At 37.9% G+C, this 26,001-nt stretch overlaps 1 protein-coding gene and 1 non-coding gene across 2 annotated transcripts; both read right to left on the bottom strand.

Annotated features, from left to right (window-relative positions):
* Positions 1–1,501: 1,501 nt before the first annotated feature.
* On the bottom strand, positions 1,502–1,608 carry LOC147369358 (U6 spliceosomal RNA). Its single transcript, XR_015168713.1, has one exon. It is a non-coding gene; the product is annotated as a U6 spliceosomal RNA (small nuclear RNA).
* Positions 1,609–4,514: 2,906 nt separating this feature from the next.
* ZCCHC10 (zinc finger CCHC-type containing 10) lies at positions 4,515–19,470 on the bottom strand. Its single transcript, XM_086411555.1, has 4 exons — positions 19,418–19,470; positions 9,907–10,068; positions 7,028–7,069; positions 4,515–6,381 (listed from the first exon to the last, which is right to left on the bottom strand). Exons 1-4 carry the CDS (start codon positions 19,456–19,458, stop codon positions 6,114–6,116), a joined length of 513 nt encoding a protein of 170 aa, XP_086267681.1. The 5' UTR covers positions 19,459–19,470; the 3' UTR covers positions 4,515–6,113.
* Positions 19,471–26,001: the final 6,531 nt, after the last annotated feature.

Raw genomic sequence — 26,001 nt, forward strand, 5'->3', positions numbered from 1 at the left:
GGTTCACCTCTTTCACCACAAAATCAACGGATCACTGAGTTCTGTAATTTCTACCTTCTCAGTATCTCTCATATTTGTCACCTTCTTTCCACTCTCATCTTTAACGTGTTAAGTTAGTATAACTGTATTAGGCTTGCACAAAAATCACACAACATACGATCTGCTGTAAGGAGGAGTGTTCCCTCTGGCCTTGCAAAGAGTGATGGGGATGAGTCACTGTGTCAAAACTCGGGACCAACGTCACCAAGATTGACCCTCATTTCTCTTCTGAAAAAACTGAAATAATATCTCATTCTTTTATCTTAATGCTAAAGATACTAAAACAATAAATCTAAATGTAAATTAAAGCAATAAGTCTAAAACGTGAAAAAACAATTTTTTCTTGAACATTTATATGTTGTTACAAGCTGATCAATTAATTTAATAACTATGTTTTATATATCTGAATATTAATTACATATCTATATATATGTTTACATGGGTTCAACAACTCTTTCTCAGCCATATACAGCTCCCTTGGAAGGCTTTACCAAACTCTCCCTGTGGTTAAGACTCTAAGCTCTCTAGTGACTTAAGCTTGTACTACTTAACACATGTCTATAAGTTTATTAATAGCCTATTAATCCTCAGAGGACAAAGACAGATACTTAATACTGGCTGTTAAATTTTGCATAAATGAGTGTTTTTTCCTTTGTCCACATACTGATTCTCTTCAAGGCAGCTAACTAGTTAGGGGTGATTTTCTTTGTATAAATATCTAGTTATATTGGCTTACATGTTTAGTGACCCTATGGATTTGCCTACTACATAAATGATCTCAGAATACCCTCAGGACTTCTTAAGGAAGGGAATTGTTTTATCAAATCTACACCACAATGTTCATGTAAAAATATTACCCAATAGTAGCATGGTTTTTCATTCTTGATTTTGTCCAGAATTTTTGGGATAGTAAGATCCAGTGCGAGGGATTTATCAATGTGGCTTCATAGCATTTATTATCTATAACCCAAGTTGCTTGTAGCACATGGCAACTTGTATCGTGTCTTATTTAATTTTAAATTAACATAATACTCATAATCATAGAAGGTTGAACTCAAGTGTTTACTACTACTCACAAAATGTCACATTCAAGTAATGAAAAATAATCATAATCATAAACCCACTAAGACAGCACAAATGGGAGAGGAGTACACAGGGGTGTAGCTTCTTACATAAACTTACCATCACTCTTTCTGTCCTTGAGCCCTCCCTGACCTTGGCTGATAAGTACATGGGGTCATCGGGTTTGGAGCCTTTGCAGAGTTCCGTGGCGTAAATTGGCTTGCTTCCTATTGACTTTCCTTCACTGTAGGGTTATGATTGGGCCCTTAAAATGATTTGGTTATTTAAGTAGGCATCCATGATTCCATCAATTTTTCCAGCTTCCAAAAGAATTGCAGTTTCTCATGTTTCATCTCTTTTCCTCTTTGACTTATGGGTTTATAGTGTTTCTTTTTTTTTTTTTAATATGGAATGCTTCACGAATTTGTGTGTCATCCTTGCACAGGGGCCGTGCTAATCTTCTCTGTATCCTTCCAATTTTAGTATATGTGCTGCCAAAGCGAGCACTGTGTCTGTTTCTTTTCTACCATTTTATTAGGTGTCAGGAGGAATGGTATAAGTATGGTTTCAATGAAAGCCTTTTTTCCTTTGTTCTTAGTGTTTTTGTGTGTGTTTCCCCAACTGATAGTGAACTCCAAGTAAATCACTGTTGAAGTGTTATTTATACATTGTAGTATGGACAGGGAGGCCTGGCATGCTGCGATTCATGGGGTCGCAAAGAGTCGGACACGACTGAGCGACTGATCTGATCTGATCTGATAGTACCTTCCAAATAGGAGTTATACTGATGTTTGTGGTTATTATTGATAACCTTGAATAGCATGTGCAAGTATCCTTGCTGCTGCTGCTAAGTCGCTTCAGTCGTGTCCAACTGTGTGTGACCCCACAGACGGCAGCCCACCAGGCTCCCCTGTCCCTGGGATTCTCCAGGCAAGAACACTGGAGTGGGTTGCCATTTCCTTCTCCAATGCATGAAAGTGAAAAGTGAAAGTGAAGTTGCTCAGGAGGATACAAAAGACTTTCCAAAGACATAAATTTCCAGGTCCTCAACTTCCATCCATACTCTCTCCTAAAATGCATCTGAGAATGTCTGCAGCCCAGATGTCATCCTGGCTTTCTCTTCTCTCTTCCTCTTTCATAGTACCTTTCTCTCTCTCACACACACACACCACCACCACCACCACACCTACACCTACATCTTTTTATGGCATAATTTTACCAAGATGTAAAAACCTGAAGGACAGCATACAAAAATACAATTTGAAATATTCCTTTGGGCCAACTGCTTTCAATTTGTTGTCATTATTTAGTCACTAAGCCATGTCGGACTCTATGCGACCCCATGGACAGACACTACGAGACCCCTTTCAATTAAGGCACTGTAGTCCAAGGTCTGAATATATATTTGGCCTATTATCAATTTAGATATACTGTAAAGGAGAAGGGAGGATGTAATGACCATCTCTTCCATTTGTTGCCAAAGACGTTTGCTGCATGGAATACTGTGAAATTAAGGAAAGCTAGGCTGAGAAATGTTGAAGGTGATGACACCTAATTTCTTCCTACTAATGGCAGGTCTCCATGTCTTAACCACCTTAGAACACTATTATTCAAAATGCATAAAAAACCTACAAAGACAGCACCAGATCATGGATTCTAAACATCATTCTCCAATTAAAAACCAGGATAAAAATTGGAGAAGTGGTTGGTTCAAAGACAGGGCAAGGAGATCACAAGATGAACCCAGAACACCTTGTGATTTCAAAAAGGAAGGAAGTACTAATAAAAAGATGAAGATTTAAAAAAAACAAAAACAAAGGAGCCAACCTGAAGGAATGCTTCTAATAGTCAAAGGTGGAATAATTGGAGCCAAAAAACAATGCTTTTATTGAATTTTAACCCACAGAACAGAAGAAACATTGACGAGTCCACAGTACCATTGATTAAATGACTGGGAGAGAAGCAGCAGCGCTTCCTTATAGTATAATTCCAATTAGTGTAGAAGTAAAGAGGAAAATGGAAAATTACCATTTGTCAAACATCACAATAACTATTGTTATCTACATTAAAAGTAGTAGGTGACTGTGAGGACAATTTGCAGTCTCAAAGTATCTCCTCCAAGATATCTATCAATTAAAAAGGGAAAGACAGTCTTTGTAATGGAGAAATCTGATGAAACCACCTTACCCCAGTGATCAAGGTCAGTATCACCAATAGTAAATTACTTTATTGATATTGGGAATTTTTCATTTCTGTGCTATTATTCTAAAAAGCCTAACGTCAGTTCAGCCATGAGAAAACATTTGACAAATCCAAATTGTGGGACATTAGACAAAATAACTGATCAATACTCTTCAAAAGTGACAAGGGCATGAAAGATAAGGAAAGACAAAGGAACTTAGAGACAGTAGTAGATTTAGAAGTAACTAAATGCATTTTCTGGGTAATATAATGGAACAGAAATAGAACATAACTGGGAAAACTGGTGAAATGTGAGTAAAGTTTTTGGTTTAACTAACAGTATTTTATCAAATATTAATTTCTTGGTTCTGCTCATTGTACTGGAGAAGGCAATGGCACCCCACTCCAGTACTCTTGCCTGGAAAATCCCATGGACGGAGGAGCCTGGTAGGCTGTAGTCCATGGGGTCTCTAGGAGTTGGACACGACTAGAGACTTCACTTTCACTTTTCACTTTCATACACTGGAGAAGGAAATGGCAACCCACTCCAGTGTTCTTGCCTGGAGAATCCCAGGGACGGAGGAGCCTGGTGGGCTGCCGTCTCTGGGGTCGCACAGAGTCAGACACTACTGAAGCGGCTTAGCAGCAGCAGCAGCTCATTGTACTATGGTTATGTAAGATGCTACCATTAGGGGAAGCTAGGTGAGGTATACATGGAAATTGTAATTTTACAGATTTTCTGTAAACCTACGGTTAGTTCAAATTAGCAAGTTAAAAAAATAAATAAAATCATGACTATGAAGTACACTTTCTCTGTACTTTCCTCCATTTCCAGTGCTAACTTTTGGCGTAATGCCAAAACAAATTTACTATATTGTAGTCATACTAACAATCGTTTGAGGAGTAAAAACCTATGATCTGATTATGACTCCTTTTGATATGGTTCTGAGAAATAATACATTTATTACACATGCCAGGGATTCAACTTCCAGAGTTCTGCTTTTAGGCAGGATAGGGTAAATTCTTTGGAAGTTACCCTCCACTGTGCCATTGAGTCTGCTTTTTTGAGTAAACTGAGTGACTAGAGTAAGGATCTTGACCTCTGTACTTTTCCAGGTATACCTTTGAATAGTTGTAATAGTAAAAATAATTAGAATTTAAATGTTCTTACCATCTAAATGGATAAGAAATGGCATTAAGAAAAATAGCAGAGACATTAAAGAAGCTTAAGCTCATCAGCACAAACTGAGTTTTATTTGATTGCAAGTGATATAACCTATGTACATGTTTCCCTTCCAAGTTTTTTCACCGCTAAAATTGCCCTTACAGAGATTACAAACATTGTAAACTGCATTTCATTAGTAGTTTATCAAATCTGCCTGTCAACTGACACATTCTGTATAGAGCCTTAAAAATGATGTTTTGAGAGTATTTATAATCACTGAAAGCAGATGATTCTGTAAAACAGGTAATTACAGATCTTTAAACTGACAACATACATATATTTAAACATTTAAATAGAAGTTCATTTCCTTCAAAAGTAATTTTCTACTGCTTTTTCATAAAAATATAAAAAGACAACATCTGTAGTTTTAAAAACCTATATTTAACCTAAATCAAGATTTTTCTACAAACGATACCTCTTTCCAAAAAAGTTTAAAACACACCACAAAATAATGTGATGTTAAATCAAATAATTTCATCATGACAGAGTATTTTACTTTTAAGAAATACTTGGCAGTATTTCTTTTTAAACTTTCATGCTAGATTTCAACTGTGTATATGCTATATAAACACACTAGATTAATCCAAGTCACTCATATTTATGCAGTAGACTCATATATGATGAGTTACCATATAAACAGTCATACCACAATTGCAAAATGGTAAAAGGCAATCTTTATGAAAACTTCATTAAAAAATTTAGTAAAAGGCAGCCAACATCACTCTAATTTTCTGTAAAAATCACATCTCTTCCTCCTACCCCTTTGAATGGTATCTTTTATAGCATATTGACACACAAAAGTATTAATATCCCTTTTACATAAGCTAGCTTTTTAAATGACTGCTTTCTTTTCTGACACATTGAATTTATCCAAAGGCACCAAGACTAGACTCCTATGTGGTTTCAGAATTTTTGTTCTTTTTTAAGTTCCTCTAGAATAATTTTCCTCAGAAAAGGGTAACTCTAAGAACCAGAAGAAAATGAATGATAAAACACAGTAACCTGAAACTTGTACCATCCAAAAAGTATAAATGTATTAATAGGTTTCTTGAACTTTCCATTTAGGACAAGAAGTCAGAACAACTTTCTGAACATAAACACAAAAATAGAGCACACTTAGTAACAGTAGGAAAACTCCTAAGCTTCTAATGCATTAAATCTTACATAATAACATACAGCCAAAAGCATTAGAAATTCACTGCCAGATATTATGATCCTTTATTCTGAAAAATGTCTGATACACAGCACTAACATGGAACAGAGTATGGCATTTATTTCACGGGGAGGAAAGATAGGTTTCATCACAAAAACAGATTTACTAGATTTCAGCTTTGATTGATTTTAGAGATATATTTTAAAGATAAAAAAGAAAAACAAGATTCATCCCTCAAATAAAAAAAGTCTTTATATATATGTGTATATATATATATATGTATATAATCCATTATTAATACTTTTTATGCTTTTACAATGTAAAACATTTAGAAACTTCTGAGCTCTAGAAATGTTGGCCAGTTAACCTATTTGGCCATAACACATTCTGAATTCCCTTCTGAGAATCACATTAATGTTTTCAGTCCATTAGTCCAATATGGATGGAGCAATTCTATTTCTTTTTCTTCTTCTTTGGTGGTTCATCATCAGAACTACTGTCTGTGCTGGTGCTGCTACTACTGGAAGAGCTGGAATCTGAGTCTGAATCAGAGGATGAGGAGGAGCTTGTGGAGGAAGCGGAAGATGATGAACTGGAGGAGCTTTCATCAGAGTCACTGTCCTCTGAGGAAGATGAGGTAGACGTCTCTTCACTCTCTGATGAAGAGTCACTGGCTGAACTGTCGCTGCTATTGCTACTGGAACTGGTTACACTTTTAGACCTATTAGACAATTATATGCATGAGAAGCCAACATTTAACAGAATGTTTAAAAGCAATTTCACTTGAGTGTTATGCATATATATATATACGTGTACTGAAGCTTTGCCAGTATGATATCACTAGATTTGATGCTTTATGGATTGCCTAACTGTTAGTAACCCTAACGTGCCCACCCTTTCACTCCAACTAGAAGGTCCTTAAATCTCTTGGATGGAATTTGAGAAAAGTGAACATACTATATATGCTTCAGAGTGAATGTTAGAATACAGTTGCGGTTTAACAATTGGGTTTATTTAAACTTCATGTACAGTGGTAAATGTTTCATAACCTTAACTACTTTAGACAAGATACAGCTGGCCAATAATTTCTTACCAATAATTTCTAATAAGATTTCCTAATCTAAGACAAGAGAAATTACTATTTCCAGATATAAGGACCCTGGAAAGTTGGAGAAAAAGGAGAAACAAAGGAAGAAACCCCAGACAAGTAAACAGAGGAAGGTATCAGAAAACAGGATGATGTCTAATCATGAATTGCAAACGAGAGACTTCAGATCCAAGTCTTGTAACTATTATTTTAAAATCAACCACCCTATCCCTCCAACTATTATTATATATTACCCATGTAATATTAAAGCCACACATACCTTTTCTTCTTGGTCTTTCTTTCTACGTTAGCTTCTCCAATGCTGATAAGCAACAGGGAAAGGGGGAGGAGCTCTTGTTAATACAGTGATTATAAACAGTTCAGACAAACCCTTCTGATATCCCCAAAACTGTTTTACACTGGAGAAACACTTTGTCTTTTGTAACATATACTGAGAGTCCAGTGTTTCTTATTATAACCAGGAGAAAAGTTTCCTATTGCAGGTGTATATGGTACCTGCATGAGCTACTCGGGTGACTCAGTGGTAAAGAATCTGCATGCCAATGCAGGAGACACAGAGATGTGGGTTCAATCACTGGGTTGGGAAGATCCCCTAGAGGAAGAAATAGCAACCCACTCTAGTATTCTTGCTTGAAAAATCCCATGAACAGAGGAGCCTGGTGGGCTACTGGCCATAGGGTCGCAAAGAATCGGACACAACTGAGCACATATGTGGTACATGCAGTTAAATTAACTAGCTCTAAAGACAGATGCTATCAACTGTATTTTAGAAGTCAGGTGAGTTAATAGTTAAGATGAGCAAACACAGTAATTTGCTGCTTTTTTAATCGTGAACTTAGGTTGACAGCTAAATCCACTACTTAGTGAACAACAGAACAAAGCAAATAATAGCAGAACAATTGTAATTTATAATTTGGTTTTCTAGAATGGTATTATAAGTGGTCATTTTATATAAAAAGAAAAGCAACTTAATTAAAAAATTTTTTCTTAAATGATTCATTTTGGTGTACACTTAAAACTAACACAACACTATAAATCAACAATTGTTGTTCTTTGCCACTAAGTCCTGTCTGACTCTTTTGCGACCCCATGGACTGTAGCCCACCAGGCTCCTCTGTCCATGGGACTTCCCAGGCAAGAATACTGGAGTGGATTGCCATTTCCTGCTGCAGAGGATCTTCCCAACCCAGGGATCGAACTCAAGTCTCCTACATTGGCAGGCAGATTCTTTACCACTGTGAGCTACCAGGGAAGCCCAAATGAACTATACTCCAATAAAAATTAAAAAGCCTAATTTCTTGAGACTTCTCTGGCGGTCTAGTAATTAAGACTCTGTGCTTCCACTGCAGGGGTTCTATTTTTTGCAAGATCCCACACGCCACTAGGCACAGGCAAAAAAATTTTTAAAACAAACAAAAAAACCTCCCAAACCATTTATTTTTCTGCATGTCCTCCAAATGTTCAGTTTTAAAACCAGAGACTTAATACTTTAAGATTATGCTCCCTCATTATTTATAAAGAAAAAAGTCTGGTGATTTTAAATATACAAATAGCTTGCTGCTATATAGCTGCCAAACAACATGCCTACTAAATCAGGCTTTCAAATTACAGAATTACTTCTATTACTCTATACTGTCCTATAAATTTAACATTTTTATATTCTGAACTTCTCTGCATATCCTAGATAATGCTTCTACCCTTATTTCCTAGATCTTCAAATACAAATATGTATTTACATAAAGTTGTTTTATTACTGAAGAATTGTCATTTTTGCAATTAAAATAAATGGTAGAAGTACATTTGTTGAGTCACACCACAAGAATTCAAGATCATTTAAATTCACACACTTCCATAATTTTATCACTGAACCAAAATAATTAGCAGTCTACGTAACACAGCCAAAACTAAAATTCATGTAGTTGTATGTATTTTTTAAGATCAAGATACTTGCATAATACAACTAGAAAAACAAAAGTCAAAAGTAGATGTTGAAATGAAATTATTCATAACTCTTATCATTTTTTGCTTACATTCCTAATTAATGAATTTTAAAAAATTATGTTTTTCTCCTCATCTTTCTTCTATCCTAAGTTTCAATATTTGCAGAGGGTATAAACTCTGGCATATTATATATAAAATATTGACATTTTAAAAAGAAAATTGTTATATCATTTTGATAATTGTAAATATCACAAAATTTTATACCTATCATAATTAATTTTAAAAAATATGAACAAGTTTATCTTTAATAATCGGTACTTTTACATTATCCCTTTTCCTCTTTGAACCCATGCTTTTATTTTCCTTTCCCCACAGAATGTATCCTAATATATTTTTATGCCTGAAAATTTCAGTGACCACTTATATTTCTCTGCAATAAAAACAGAGACATAACATAACTTGAAATTGTTATCTTTTAATTATACGTGATCATAAAGTTTTAAAAGTGCTTAAAAACTCTGAGTTGAATTACCATAATCATTACTACTATGCAAATTGATTAAAACAATGTAAAATATATTATAAATTTTAGTAACTATTATGGAATGGCTACCCACTCCAGTATTCTTGCTTGGAGAATTACATGGACAGAGGAGCCTGGCAGGCTACAGTTGACGGGATCACAAAGAGTTGGACATGACTGAGCAACTAATACACACACATACATAAAATATTTTACTGCAACTATATCTTTTAAAGACATCAATTTTTTTTTCTAGTTTTTGTATCCATAAATCTTACTGCTTGACTATGACAGAATTTAGTATCAAGTTAATTCCTATATTTAATTTTTACAGATTTAACCTGGAGAAAGTTTGTTAACCTGAACAGGTAGACGGTATAGCAATGTCACTTAGTTCTTTGAATTCTTCCCATGCCAAATAAATTCCACAAGTCATATAATGATGTATTATTAAAATATACCTTTTGAAATAAGTTTTTAAAAATAATTTTATTTATTTTGGTTGTGCTGGGTCTTGTAAAGAGCTTAGCATGGTGCCTTGCACCAGTAATACTCATTAAACTTTAGCTAGTATTTTTAATCTAAATCTGGATAACCATTATAAGATATTTAGTCCCTTAATACATTTGATAAATAAAAATAAATATTCCTTTGGACACCACATGTAACCTTACCTTTGTTGTAATAATAATCTGTTTTCTTTTTCTTTTAAAGCTTTCTTTAGTTCTGCTGTTCTTGAAGGCCTATGTAGGTACTTTCTTTTTCCTGTGCATTCATAAGTCCAATGTCCAAATTCCAAGCATTTCTGACATCTTACATGTTGCTTATTTGCTTCACTACAGGATAAAAAATAAGAATACAGGCCTTAAATTTTTGACTTGACATTTTCTGCTGTGAGAAACATAAACAATATAAGCATTTGTTAGATTTAATCACTAAGCAATATAGTAAGTGGTTAAGGGCTGGAAGAAGCACAAGCTGGAAACAAGATTGCCGGGAGAAATATCAATAACCTCAGATATGCAGATGACACCACCCTTACGGCAGAAAGTGAAGAGGAACTAAAGAGCCTCTTGATGAAAGTGACCACCCTTACTGAAGAAAGTGAAGAGGAACTAAAGAGCCTCTTGATGAAGGTGAAAGAGGAGAGTGAAAAAGTTGGCTTAAAGCTCAACATTCTGAAAACTAAGATCATGGCATCTGGTCCCATCACTTCATGGGAAATAGATGAGCAAACAGTGGAAACTGTCAGACTTTATTTTTTGGGGTTCCAAAATCACTGCAGATGGTGACTGCAGCCATGAAATTAAAAGACGCTTACTCCTTGGAAGGAAAGTTGTGACCAACGTAGATAGCATATTCAAAAGCAGAGACATTACTTTGCCAACAAAGGTCCGTCTAGTCAAGGCTATGGTTTTTCCTGTGGTCATGTATGGATGTGAGAGTTGGACTGTGAAGAAAGCTGAGCGCCGAAGAATTGATGCTTTTGAACTGTGGTGTTGGAGAAGACTCTTGAGAGTCCCTTGGACTGCAAGGAGATCCAACCAGTCCATCCTAAAGGAGATCAGTCCTGGGTGTCCTTTGGAAGGAATGATGCTAAAGCTGAAACTCCAGTACTTTGATCACCTCATGCGAAGAGTTGACTCATTGGAAAAGACTCTGATGCTGGGAGGGATTGGGGGCAGGAGGAGAAGGGGACGACAGAGGATGAGATGGCTGGATGGCATCACTGACTCGATGGACGTGAGTCTGAGTGAACTCTGGGAGTTGGTGATGGACAGGGAGGCCTGGTGTGCTGCAGTCATGGGGTTGCAAAGAGTCGGACACGACTGAGCGACTGACCTGAACTGAAGAGCTTGGACCTTAGAGTTAGACTGAGTTCAGATCTTGTTTAGAACTCAGTTCTTGATTAGAACTGAGTTCAAATCTTGTTTCCTCAATTCCATTCCAGCAAGGGCAGACTAGGTAATTCAGATCAACTCTTCAGCTTAGAATTAGAAAAGATAGCCAAAACATTTTAAACAACCTGCTCAAGGATCAGAGAACTAACAAAGAGATTAAAGAATCACCAAGCCAAGACATGGAAGAGGAGGGAAAACCAGAGTGGTCAGCTCTACATTTAACTCAACTCTTGTCCTGGGGCCTTTTCCCATCTCAGGAGAGTAAACAAGCATCATTTATAACAAGCAAAGGAGACAAATTATGCACTCAGAGTTAGGACTCTGAAGAGCTTTACCCTAGGAATAAAGCAATGGTGTATGAAGTGCTGCCCAGCTTCTAGTTACCTAGGAGACTAAGAAATATCTCAGTCCCTGAGACTGAATTAAGATTGACAAGTGGAGAAAAACAGATAAAAGAATTGGAAAGGAAGAAATAAAACTGTCATCCCTTACTGATGATGTATCATGTGCATTGCAAATCCAAAATACTCTATAGATAAATTTTTATTTTACTCTTTGGCCACGCTGTGTGGCATGTGGGATCTTAGTTCCCCAACCTAGGATTGAAACCTCTGCCCCTTGCATTGGAAGTGTGGAGTCCTAACCACTGACTGCCATGAAGTCCACAAATATTTTTTTAATAATTAGAATTCATAAGTGAGTTTCAGTTCAGTTCAGTCACTCAGCCATGTCTGACTCTTTGCAACCCCATGGACTGCTGCACGCCAGGCTTCTCTGTCCACCACTAACTCCCGGAGCCTATTCAAACTCATGTCCATTGAGTTGGTGATGCCATCCAACCATCTCATCCTCTGTCCTCCCCTTCTCCTCCTGCCTTCAATCTTTCCCACTATCAGGGTCTTTTCCAATGAGTCAGCTTTTCCAATCAGGTGGCTAAAGTATTGGAGTTTCAGCTTCAACATTAGTCCTTCCAATGAATATTCAGGGTTGATTTCCTTTAGGACTGACTGGTTGGATCTCCTTGCAGTCCAAGGGACTCTCAAGAGTCTTCTCCAACACCACAGTTCAAAAGCATCAATTCTTCGGCACTCAGCTTTCTTTATAGTCCAACTCTCACATCCATACATGACTACTGGGAAAACCATAGCTTTGACTAGATGGACCTTTGTTGGTAAAGTAATGTCTCTGCTTTTTAATATGCTGTCTAGGTTGGTCACAGCTTTTCTTCCAAGAAGCAAGTGTCTTTTAATTTCATGGCTGCAGTCACCATCTGCAGTCATTTTGGAGCCCCCCAAAATAAAGTCTCTTACTGTTTCCATTGTTTCCCCATCTATTTGCCATGAAGTGATGGGACTGGATGCCATAATCTTAGTTTTCTGAATGTTGAGATTTAAGCCAACTTTTTCATAAGTGAGTTTAGAAAGGTTTTATATTAGGATCAGTAAACTTCTCTTTGAAGAAATGACTGTTTAGGTCTTCCTCCCACTTTTTGATTGGGTTGTTTGTTTTTCTGGTATTGAGCTACATGAACTGTATATTTTGGAGATTAATCTTTTGTCAGTTGTTTCATTTGCAATCACCTGCCTTCTAAGGGTTGTCTTTTCATCTCGTTTATAGCTTTCTTTCCTGTGCAAAAGCTTTTAAGTTTAATTAGGTCCCACTTGTTTATTTCTGTTTTTATTTCCATTACTCTAGGAGGTGGGTCAAAGAGGATATTGCTGTGATTTACATCAGAGTGTTTTGCCTATGCTTTTCTCTAAGAGTGTTATAGTTTCTGGCCTTTAATCCATTTTGAGTTTATTTTTGTGTTTGGTGTTAGGAAATGTTCTAATTTCATTCTTTTACATGTAGCTGTCCAGTTTTCCCAGCACCACTTATTGAAGAGATTGTTTTTTCTCCATTGTATATTCTTGCCTCCATTGTCAAACAGAAGGTGTCCGTAGGTGCATGGGTTTATCTCTGGGCTTTCTATCTTGTTCCACTGAAATATAGTTCAGTTTTTGTGCCAGTACTGTCTTTATTACTGTAGCTTGGGATGTTCTTTTTATAACTATTTATTAAGGACTATTTATGTTGTCTGAACTTTTTTGTAGATCGTGTTATAGGTCATAATAAAATTTTTAAAAAATCTTGGCTCTTTCACTACATAGTTTTAGGCTCTTTAGAAAGCTGATTTTTGAACCTCAGTTTCTTATTATAGAAAATGGGACAATATCTACTTCACTAGATTATTGTGAGAATTAGATAAGACCATAGCCATGTTTTATACTTACTGTATGTCAGGAATTTAGCTAAATACTACTTATGCATAAACACATCTAATCCCCATGACACCTCAATGAGTTTGAGAACAATATCCTCATTCTACAAACTGGGATGTTTGTATAGCAAGCAACAAGGAATCTGGCATACAGTAATACACAAATGGGAGCTGTGACTATCAGCCTACACATTAGGCTAATCAACTATGTGGACTGATGATACTTTGCAATTCCTCAAACATGGGTGCATGATGAGATGCTGGACTTTTAATTTCAACATAGAGCAGTCACCTTTTTATCCCTGGAGAACACATAATTGGTGTTCAGTAAATATTTGTAAAATGAATGACTGTTAAACTAGGCAAGGGTTTAAGAGAACATATATTGTTTATAGTATGCTTTTCATTAATTAGTTGCCACATTGTGGGCCAGCTTCTGTAATTTTGGCAATAATTTATTCTGGACTTCCCTGGTGGTCCAGTAGTTAAGAATCTGCCTACCAATGCAGGGGACACACAGTTTGATCCCTGGTCAGGGAAGATCCACATGTGTTGGGACAACTAAGCCCTGGAGCTGCAACTACTGAGCCCACACACCACAACTACTGAAGCCCAAGTGCCGTAGAGCCCGTGCTCTGCAACAAGAGAAGCCACCACAATAAGAAGCCCACGTACAACTAGAGAGCAGTCCCTGCTCAATGCAACCAGAGAAAGTCCACGTGCAGCAAAGGAGACCCAGTGAAGCCAAAAATAAATAGATAAATAAATACATTAAAAAAACTTATTTTTAGCACTTGTCCAAAAACAAGCCAATCCTAATGTGAAAAATTAATGTTTCAAGTAAGGAACTAAGACCCAGCAGTAGTATTAAAAGATAATAAAGAAGAGTCAGCTTTTTGCCTAGTAATAGTTCATAAATTTCCGTAAACAACTGTCAATACCATGACTATAACTTCAGAGTTTATCTCAATATGTAATAGTACAGCAAATTGTTAAGGCTTTCTATAATAAAAGACTTTATGGACTTAATATTAAGTTGCCCACTTTTCAGGTAAAAAGAATCACTAACATTTAATATATACAGGTGGTGCCAGTGGTAAAGTATCCACCTGCCAACGCAGGAGACAGAAGACACACAGGTTTGATCCTTGGGTTGGAAAGATCCCCTGGAGTAGGGCATGGAAACCCACTCCAGTATTCTTGCCTGGAGAATCCCATAGACAGAGGAGCCTGACAGCCTTCGGTCCTTATGGTGGCAAAGAGTTGGATATGACTGAAGTGACTTAGCACACACATTGTAATGCAGGGCTTCCCAGGTGGCTCAGTGGTAAGGAATCCACCTGCCGAGCAAGAGACACGGGTTCAACTCCTGTGTCGGGAAGACCCCCTGGAGAAGGAAATGGTAACCCACTCCAGTATTTGTTGCCTGGGAAATCCCATGGACAGAGGAGCCCTGTAGGCTACAGTCTATGGGGGTCACAAAGGAGCTGGACATAACTTAGCGACTAAACAACAACTATTGTAATATGCATCTCAGAAATGATAAAATCAAAAACAGAAAGGATAATTAGTAAAAAATGTAAAATCATGACTCTAATACAAATACATAATGAACACATGTCAAAGATTTTATTTAATCATTAATTAATAAGGGAACCAGTAAGATGTTGGAACTGGTTTAGAACAGTATTCAAACAACACACATATATGGGCAATCAGAAATGCAGGAAACAAATTTACTAATAGTTAAAAACTGGTCAACAGCTACAGGGCAAGAATCAGTTGTACTGCTTTGCATGGGTAAGAATCTTCTCTTTGATTTTTCTACAATTTACAGAGTTTTAAAATAGGTCAAAGACAATAAGGCACAGGTCCTGATAGGGTCACATGGCCAGGAGAGGGGATTAGACAACTCAGCAGTAATCTTATTTTTTTTTTAATCCATTTCAAAGTCTTTCACAATATTTCCTAATAATGAAATTATGGAGGAGGATGGAAGCCTTTCAGAATCAAGAAATAAAGTCGTCTTCGCCAACTTACAGTTTGTTTTCCCAATATTGTAAGTAATTTATAGCCTGGGATGTCAGCTATTAAAAATATTATTGGCCAGCACTGTGGAGTTTGTTTTTTGTTGTTATAAACAGAACTTTCACTAGTATCTGAAGCCCACCTATGATGTTCTAAACGTTAACTAGAGACTTCTCTGATGGTTCAGTGGTTAAAACTCCAGCTTCCGCGACAGAGGGCACAGACTCGATCTCTGGTCAGGGAGTTAATATCCCAATGCCATGAGGCACAGCTAAAAATAAGTAAATAGATAAACATTTACTAACTAATCATTCTTAAAAATACTTATATCTTCTATATAGAATGCTGATACAGACCTATAATTTCAAAATAAACAAGACCAGCAAGCATTGCTTTTCGAATGAATACCCTATTTAATAACATTCCTTTTCTATAGCCTAAGCTAAGGTTTAAGGAAGTGTTTTTAACAGTACAGCCTTTTTATGTGAAACAACCTCCTTTGATACCTGAAATATTAAGATATGTCTGCCAGATTGGCAAAACTTTAAGTCTATGGTTGGCAAAGGTGGAGAATTGGCACTCTGAATATAGTAAAATATACATTTTTTAATGCTGGTATGTAAGTTGCAGAAACTTTCTGAAGGGCTATGTGGTTAACATGCAACAAAAATCTTAAAAATGTACATATCAAATAAACAAAAAATATAATACCAATAATGGTTATGTATCTAGAGGATCCCTAAGAGTTCCATTTATTATTAAACTAATAAATGAGTTTAATAAATTCATAGGATATAAGGTCAGTATACAGAAGTCAATATACTAGCAATGAACAATTGGAAATTGAAGTAAAACAATACTACTACAATACTTAATTTTATCCTTGTTAAATTTCTTCTCATTAGACTCAACATAGAGTTCATCTGTCAAGACCTTTCTGGATTGGGATCTCGTTATCCATTGTATTAGTCACTCTTCTTAGCTTGTGCTTGATAAACATGCACATGTGTCCTCATCCAAGTCATTTATAAAAATTGTTGACAAGATCAAACCTGAGTACCACACTGAGGCCACCATGTATATTTACTTAAACCCATTAAACAATACTCTCAGTTCATGATGTTCAACTGATGTACCTAATAGTTCTGCTTTGTTCACAAGGATACTGTGAGAGACTTTCTAAGACGCCTTATTGAAATCCAAATACCTAAAAAAGGCAATAAGGGTATCAATCTGTAATGATTTGATACCTGATGAACTTGGCTTTTACTTCTGAACAGATTTAATATATCCAGCCAGAATTTTGCCTGGAGTGGACCTCAAGTTCACAAGTCTAATTTGTGGAATCTACGCTTCTCACTTTGAAAATCAAAACAACATTTGCCAACTTCTAGTCCTTTAGTGTCACTCCTGTTGGCCAGAGGTCCTCAGATTACCAGCAGCACTACAGCCATTTCACTTGGAAATTTTCTGTTATGTTGGGGACCAAATTACCTGGGTCAAGCGCCTTAAACACATTCAGAGTGGCTTAGGGCTCTAATACCCACTCCTCAAGTATCCTGGGCATCAGTTCTACTCTTGTCATTCTGCATACAATTATGTTTGAGTTAAATCTGATTCAGAGTTAAGTCCCTGAAAGATCTGCTGAATGGGAAGTTCAAATTTTCCCCCTTTCCTCCTTTGGTCCAAAAACTTTTAAAAAACGTCAATACTACTTTCTCACTTGTCATAACTTGTAGCTTAAAAATTGTTCTTATGGAAGTGCTATCTGCTCTTTACAAACAAATCTTTTTGATGAATATAAAATAAAAAGCAAAAGCTCCTCTTTTACTTTCTCTCCCAAAATATTCCCCAAATTTTCCTGCACTCTTCTTGCCTCTAATGGCCCTCGGTCTCCAACTCCCTGGGAGTTGTCCTGACAGCCTTTAAACCATGACAGGTTTTGTTACACACCATGTTTTCTTCCTGGTAAGACCAGAAGCTCCTAAAGCTTTGTTTTTTACTTCTATGTAGCTCATGTACCCAATACAAGCATACTGAAGAAACGGAACATTTGTTAACTCTGTGATACTCTAAAACTTATGCTAAAAGCATTAAAAGTTTTACTTTCAAAAGTGGACACTGTTTGATTTAGTCAATCTAGCCATCATCACCTCCTCTGACCTATCCACCCATTGTTTATAAAGACCCATTCAATTATGCTGGGAAGAGAAAGTGAAAGTCAAAGTTTCTCAGTCGTGTCCCACTCCTTGGGACCCCATGGACTATACAGTCCATGGAATTCTCCAGGCCAGAATACTGGAGTGGGTAGCCTTTCCCTTCTCCAGGGGATCTTCCGAACCCAGGAATAGAACTGGGGTCTCCTGCGTTGCAGGCGGATTCTTTACCAGCTGAGCCACAAGGGAAGAGAATGAGATCCAAATTAATCAGAACTTCATATTCCCATAGACATGGTTTAGGGTAGGGCATGTAATCCAATCTAGACAATGAGATGCTATCAACTTGAAACTGAGAGGATATAAAGGACTCTAGATACTGCAGCCATTTTAGGACCAAAGGAGTGATCTATCCAAGTATGGAACCAACATCCAAAAGAGCAAACCTAAGAGACACTAGACCCTGGTAACACCATTTAAGCGGACATCTATTTAAGTAGAACTGTTACTCCATTCTAGATCTCAGAACCATCTTGGAAAAGCCTTCTTCCTCCACCAAGCATACTACTACTTCACTCTGATTCCCTAAGTCTTTATCTTTATGATCAAGGAACTCTTTTCATCCAGCATGAGAGGCAGAGTCTGATTAAAGAGAGAAGAAAAGGATCAGGACTTAGAATAAAAAACTATAAATACAAAAAGGAATATAAATATACACACTGGAGCAGACTGAATGATGTATTATAAACAGGCAAACAGTGATGGCATGAAAAGCTGAGAGTGAATAAGTGGTGAATGTTGTCTGGGTGTGCAGATTGGTAGAAGAAAAAAAAAAAAGGCTGTACAAGAAAGGGGCATATGACACGAACTCCTGCATTATCTGTTCACAGCAAACCTCTTGTGCCCTTCTCTAGCTCATTAGCTGCCACAGTGGACATCTTTCAGTTCTTAGAAACTAAGTTCTCTCCTGTTTCAAATTAATTATGCTGTTCTGAATGCTCTTTCCCCCAATCCTCTCACGACTGACTCCTTTCTCACACTTTTCATCTCTGTTCAAACCCCACCTCTTTAGAGATGCCTTTCCAGTCCAACCAACCTAACCTGGACCGTTCTCTTTTCCCACCATCTCATTTCCTTCAAAGCTCTTACTATCCAACTGCATTTACTTAAAATGTTTAGTTTATCGACTCTTTCCACCAACAGAATGTAAGCTTCCTGAAAGCAGATATTCTGTCTTGAACACTTTCTTACACCCAAATAGAGCGATAGGTAATGCATACATTAGTATCTGTTAGAAAATGAATGGCAGAATGTAAGAAGATAACTTGGGAGAAAAGTCAGGCTGGTCCTAGGTAAGGCGATTACAATGGGGCAGGAAAAGCCAGCTGGCCTGGAGGTTGAACAGGAAGCTGAAGGTTTACGTGGGCGAGAGTAAGGGGTGTTGGATGCGGGCTACAAGCTTTGCCTGGTCACTTGTGGGGTGCGCCCACCGCTGCCCACCGGCTGGGTTGGGTAAACCGGCATAAATCACTTAGTAACCAATTCCTGGACGTCCCCTTCGCGGGAACCAAACGCGAGACTCTCTTCAGTCACCCCTAGGTCCCGCCCAGTGGCCTTACGCAGCCGTCTTCCACGAAATCGCTAGTGCACAGATATCAAACTTCTCGCCCCGGCCCGAGCCCCTTGTGGGCAGGCGACGTGTAAGAAAAACGGCCAGCCTCCGCCAGGCCAAGCTGAGGATCCGACACCGACCCCGCTTCCCGGCACCGCTCAATAGCCCGCTGACGCGCTTCTCTCCGCCCCCAGCCCGCCCCGCCGCCCAACTCCGGTCCTAACTTACGCTTGTCTCCGGGCTATGAGACGATGCATGGGAGTCGCCATCTTAGCGCGGCTGCCGACCGCCGCGCTGGGTTTTGGGAAACTCCTCGAAGTGGGCGGGGACTTCGAACCCTGAAGGGCGTAGGCGTGGGCGGAGCCAGTAGTCCTGGCTAGGCTCTGGAGCTGCTATTGGGGCAATAGTGGGTTAGGGCCTGGTGTGTTGTGTTTCCTGCATATTCTATAGTTTGAGGGAGAGGAACCCATAATCTGAACAATTGAAGGACGAGTCCACGTATATTGCTTGGAGAAGCAGGGAAGAACATTGTAGAATGAGGGATCTATCTATCCATCTTTATATACAAATCCATTTTTATATACATGAACGAATAAAGTTAATTGCTTAGTCGCATCTGACTCTTTTGGGACCTTATGAATTGTAGCCCACCAAGCTCCTCTGTTCATGAAATTCTCCAGGCAAGAATACTGGACTGGGTAACCATTCCCTTCTCCAGGGGATCTTCCCAACCCAGGGATCAAACCCAGGTCTCCCTTATTACAGGCAAATTCTTTACAGTCTGAGTCACCAGGGAAGCCCCACTGCAGTTTTCAGAAACTAGAAGTAGTCTGGATAGCAAAGTTTAAAAGAATAAGTTGAACAAGATTGACTATCAATTGAAAAAGACTGGGGCTTCCCTGGTGGCTCAGTGGTAAAGAATCCACATGCCAATGCAGGAGACACGGGTTTGATCCCTGATGGGAGAAGATTCCACAGACGGCAGAGCAACTAAACCCATGTGCTGCAACTATTGAGCCTGTGCTCTAGAGCCTAGGAGGTGCAACTATAGAGCCTCTTTGCCCCAACTACTGAAGCCCGAGTGCTGTAGAGCCTGTGCTCTGCAACAAGAGAAGCCCCTGCTCGCTGCAACTAGAGAAAGCTCATGCACAGCAATGAAGATCCAGCACAGACAAAACTAAATAATAAAATGATTAAAAAAAGAGTGACTTTAGCAAACTATAAAGTGTACATATGTTAATTACTTATGCACATAATCATATTTTTATTAATTTCATAGTGATGTTAGAAGGTTATACAGGTAAAACTGCTTTGTCAACTAGAAAAAAATTATACAAATATTAATTATTTAAGGATATTTTAGCATTTAGTATCAGATCATGGAAATTTATTCCCTTAAATCCATGGTGTATGAAACATACATACCTTTTCAATTAATTAATTAGACTGCCTTGGGTGATAGTTGCATCATGTAGGATCTTTCATGGCAGTATATGGACTCTCTAGTTGCAGAACTAGGGCTCAGTAGTTGCAAAGTTCTGACTTAGTTGCTTCCAGGCACGTAGGATCTTAGGTCCTCAGTTCAGTTCAGTTCAGTTCAGTCGCTCAATCATGTCCGACTCTTTGCAACCCCATGGACTGCAGCACATCAGGCCTCCCTGTCCATCACCAACACCTGGAGTTTACTCAAGCTCATGTCCATTGAGTCAGTGATGCCATCCAATCATCTCATCCTCTGTTGTCCCCTTGTCCTCCTGGCTTCAATCTTTCCCAGCATCAGGGTCTTTTCAAATGAGTCAGTTCTTCGTATCAAGTGGCCAAAGTATTGTAGTTTCAGCTTCAGCATCAGTCCTTCCAATGAATATTCAGGTCTGATTTCCTTTAGGATGGACTGGTTGGATCGCCAACTAAGGATCCCAACTTAGTTCTCCAACTAAGGATCAAATCTGAGTCCCCTACATTGAAATCCGGATTGTTAACCACTGGACCAACATGGAAGTCCTCATATATAACTTTTCGAAATATATATATATATGTGTGTGTTTCTAAGTTTCTATTCTTTTTTTCAATTAATATTTCTCAAACACCTAAAATGTTTGAAGAACTGAAGGCAGGGCATTGAAAAAAATCTTTGTACACATGGAGCTTTCTATAGACAATAAACAAACACAATATCCAAAGAGCATAAATACTCTGAAGAAAAATAACTCAGGGTAAGGCAGTAATGAGTGATTTAGCATTGGGAATTACTAAAAATGACATCATGCAACCTTTGTGCACATCTGGTTCTTTAGAAAGTGGAATCTTACTCTCTGTTCTGTTCTTCAGCCTCGTTCTTTTTCTTTGTTCATTCCTCACTGTATTTATGGACATCTTTTCCCATATCAGCACCTGCAGATCCAGGTCATTCTTTTAATGTATTATGTTCTATGGATTACATGGATATTCCACAATTTATCCAGCCAGTACCCTATTGTTGAATAATTACATTATTTACTACAAAAATGGAATCAATAGATTTTTCTAGCATTAACCCATGTTTCTGTAAGATGACTAGATTTATACCTATTGCTCCTTAAATAGGTAGTACCCAAACCTGCTTCCTCACCAGAGCTAATGGTCAAATTTTAAACTTCTGTCTACCTAATAAGGTAATATGATGTGAAGGTAAGTGTCTTTCATGTGATCATTGAAGACTGTACTTCTTTCATAAATTGTTCAACTTTTATTTTTCTATTGGATTTTTATCTTTTAAACACTTATATGTAGAAACTTTGACTATTTAATATAAAACTTTTGTTTTATAGTTTACTAATTTTTTCCTATTTTGTCTGTTGTCTTTTCTTTTTTTCTGGCCACATCATGCTATTTGCAGAATTTTAGTTTCTCGACCAGAGGTTGAACCCAGGCCACCACAGTGAAAACACCAAGTCCTAACCACTGGATCCCCAGTGAATTCCTGTTACATAGGCATTTTTAAAAGTCTTTTTCTTTATGGTTCCTATATTTGGCTCATGCTTAGAATCCCCAAATTATTTAAAATGTATTTTGTATTTTATTGTATTTCTTCCATTACAATTATGGTTATATTTTTAATACTAATTTTTAACTTTTGAAACACCATTTACTACATAATTTATCACTTCTTTATTGAGTTGACTTGCCACTCCCTTATAACTAAATAGGTACAAGTTTAATTTATTTGGATATTCTATTTTCTTCCAAAGATCTATTTGTCCCAGTATTTGTATTTCTTTAATTTCAATAATTTTATAGAGTATCTTGATATCTGGTAGGGCCAGTCTCTCCCAAATAACTCTTCTTTTCCTCAATTTTCTTTATTGTTCCTAGGCATTTATTTTTCTAGATGAACTTTATTCTCAAACTTTCAAGTTTCCCACAAAGAAATATTAAGATGTATTTGTCAGCTAAATATTTATTTATTTACTCATGGCTGTGCCATGCAGCTTGCAGGACCTTAGTTTCCTGACCAGGGGTCAAACCCAGACCCTTGAACTCCCTGAACTTCTCTGGTGGTCCAGTGGCTAAGACTCCCAGTGCAGGGAGCCCAAGTTTCATTTCTGGTCAGGGAACTAGATCCTACATGCCACAACTAGAGTTTGCATCACACAACTAAAAAATATCTCACATGCTGAAACTAAGACCTGACATAGCCAAATTAATAAATAAATCTTAAGGAAAAAAAGAAAAACCAGGCTCTTGGCAGTGAAAGCATGGAGTCCCCAGAGTGCCAGGGAATTCCCATTTGTTGGTTAATTTTATTTATTTTTATTTATTTATTTTTTTTTTGTTGGTTAATTTTAAAAGAAATTGCACTCTAGTAAATGTGAAATGTCATGAGACAGGGTAAGATATAACAAACAGAAAGGAGGAAGCACATGACATTTTTTTGTGATTTGGTTTGCATACCTGGAAAACCTACAAGAGCTAATTAAAAGCATCTAGACACAGGGGACAGATACACATACATTCAATACAATAATATCTCGCTTTTTCAATGGTAAGACAGGACAGTGTAGCTTTTTCCCATTGAGGCCCATGGGCTTGTGAGCCTCTCAATTTTGTCCATAGGGCCCAGGCTAAAATTCAGACACTAAGTATTATAAACCTTGATGGGTAGGAGCTGAAAAAAAGAACTCTTGTGAAAGCTGCAAGTAATTTCTACTGGCAGGAATGAATAGGAGGAAAGGAGGGAAGAATGGGCAAGATGGAGGTAGGGCATTAAGAGACACAAACTATTATGTGTAAGATAAGTTACAAGAATATATTATACAACATGGGGAATATAGTAAATACTTGTAAATACAAAAGGAATATAACGTTTAAAATTTGTGAATCACTATACTGTACACCTGTAACATGTAATATTGTGTATCAACTATACTTCAATTTAAAAAATTTAAAAATTAATACCAAGACTTAAGCAGACTATTCTTTTACTCTAGGAAAGCTTCTGTCAAGTGTCTTCCAGTTATGTAACACATGGGAAAAGATGGATGTAAAAGTCATGTGCTGGAGAGAGATTTGCATCTCTCTGAACTGACTTGGTTTTGGTCAGGATGGTTGTTTCCTGCCCTGATGGTAAGCATCTGTGGTTAGAGAGCTGAGTGCAGAAAACGAACAGGCAAACTATACAGTCCACAGGGCCCTGTCCTTAGAAAAATGTCACACTTGGGTTAATGCTCTGCTATTGCAGTCTTGAAACTTTGAAAAAAATTATATATTTATTTTTTGGCCGCACTGGGTCTTCACTGCTGTAAGTGGGCTTTCTCCAGTTGTGGTACACGGGCTTAGTTGCACCATGGTATGTGGAATCTCCCGGACCGGGGATGGAACCTGTGTCCCTTGCATTGGCAGGCAGATTCTTAACTATTGGACCACCAGGGAAGTCCTTAAATTCTTAATAACTTTTGAACAGTGCACATTTTAATTTTGCCCTGGGTCCTATACAATATAGAGCTGATCTGGCACCAGAAGTTGATGAAAGTGTTTTCGTACAAGACTGTGAGACTAACCACAATGGAAACTAGCTCCACCAGGATGAGAAGAGGGGAGAGAATGGATACACTTTTAAGTTTTTTGCCCTTTCATTATACTTTACAACTAGTTATTTTAACTATTCAGGAAATTTTAGTGTTGTAAGATCGGACCCTGGTGCAAAATCAAATGTGGGTTCTTCCTAACATGCTTTTGCATACAACAAAAAGAGCTCTTCTCCTTCCAGTTGGACAAGAGAATTTGACTAACTTGGCTAAATAAGGGGGAGGTTCAGAAAAGGAGACGATTTGTTTTGTAAAGGGGAATGATCATGCAAGGGGATTGGTGGAAGGGCATCCATCAGATATGAAGCTCTGGTTCTCCAAATGAAAAAGCTCTTTTCTTCAAAAAAAAAAAAATAGAATTCCATTCACCTCTGGGTTTGGGGGTGAGAGTGGTACCTAAGGCCCCCCGGAAAGGGGTAAAAGCTACATTCCTTGATTATTTCCACTTTCCAAGAAGGCTTGAAAACTAAATCCTTGGGCCTTGATGCAGTGCCTTACGGTGATATAAAGCTGTGTGCTTGTGAGGCCAGGATTTGCTGATTTGTTGTTGTTGTTCAGCTGCTAATCATATCTGATTCTTTGTGACCTCATGGACTGTAGCACGCCAGGCTCCTCTGTCCTCTACCATCTCCCAGAGTTTGCTCAAATTCAAGTCCCTTGAGTCAGTGATGCTACCTAACCATCTTATCCTCTGCCTCCTCTTTTTCCTTTTGCCTTCACTCCTTCCCATCATCAGGGTTTTTTCCAATGAGTCAGCTCTTCTCATCAGGTAGTCAAAGTATTAGAGCTTCAGCTTCAGCAACAGTCCTGATGAATACTCAGGGTTGATTTCCTTTAGGATCGACTGGCTTGATCCTGCAGTCCAAGACTCTAAAGAGTCTTTTCCAGCACCACAATTCAAAATGAAGAATTCTTCGGCACTCAGCCTTCTTTATGGCCCAACTCTCCACATCTGTACATGAGTACTGGAAAAACCATAGCTTTGACTATATGGACCTTTCTCAGCAAAGTAATATCTCTGCTTTTTAGCACACTGTCTAGGTTTGTTGTAGCTTTCCTTCCAAGGAGCAAGCATCTTTTAATTTCATGGCTACAGTCACAATCTGCAGTGATTTTGAAGCCCAGGAAAATAAAATCTGTCACTGCTTCCGCTTTTCCCTCTTCTACTTGCCATTAGGTGATGGGACCAGATACCATGGTTTTAGTTTTTCAAATGTTGAGTTTTTAGTGTGCTTTTCACTCTCCTCTTTCACCTTTATCAAGAGGCTCTTTAGTTCCTCTTCATTTTCTGCCATTAGGGTAGTATGGTCTGCATATCTGAGGTTATTGCTATTTCTCTTGGCCATTTTGACTTCAGCTTATGATTCATCCAGTCTGGCATTTCACATGATCTACCCTGCATAGCAGTTAAATAAGCAGGGTGACAATATACAGTCTAGATGTACTCCTTTCCCAGTTTTGAACCAGCTCATTGTTCCATGTCCATTTCTAACAGGTAAGATGCTCTGGTATTCTCACCTCTTTTAAGAATTTTCCACAGTTTGTTGTGATCCACATAGTACAAGGCTTTAGCGTAGTCATTGAAGCAGAAGTAGATGTTTTTCTGGAAGTCCTTTGCTTTATCCGTGATCCAACAAATGTTGACAATTTGATCTCTTGTTCCTCTGCCTCTTTGAAACTCAGCTTGTACATCTTGAAGTTCTCAGTTCACATCCTGCTGAAGCCTAGCTTGAAGGATTTTGAGCATGT

This window comes from Bos grunniens, chromosome 7, assembly GCF_055505025.1.
Source record: "Bos grunniens cultivar Pamir isolate PY7600 chromosome 7, Bosgru_T2T1.0, whole genome shotgun sequence".
Lineage (NCBI taxonomy): Eukaryota > Metazoa > Chordata > Mammalia > Artiodactyla > Bovidae > Bos > Bos grunniens.

What these genes read in the sequence shown, in the direction of transcription:
- ZCCHC10 (XM_086411555.1), bottom strand. Translation starts at nt 19,458, where the DNA reads ATGGCGACTCCCATGCATCGTCTCATAGCCCGGAGACAAGC. An exon ending in CTCATAGCCCGGAGACAAGC is followed by an intron (nt 10,069 to 19,417) that starts GTAAGTTAGGAC and finishes TTTATCCTGTAG; the next exon opens with TGAAGCAAATAAGCAACATG. An exon ending in AGATTATTATTACAACAAAG is followed by an intron (nt 7,070 to 9,906) that starts GTAAGGTTACAT and finishes GTTGCTTATCAG; the next exon opens with CATTGGAGAAGCTAACGTAG.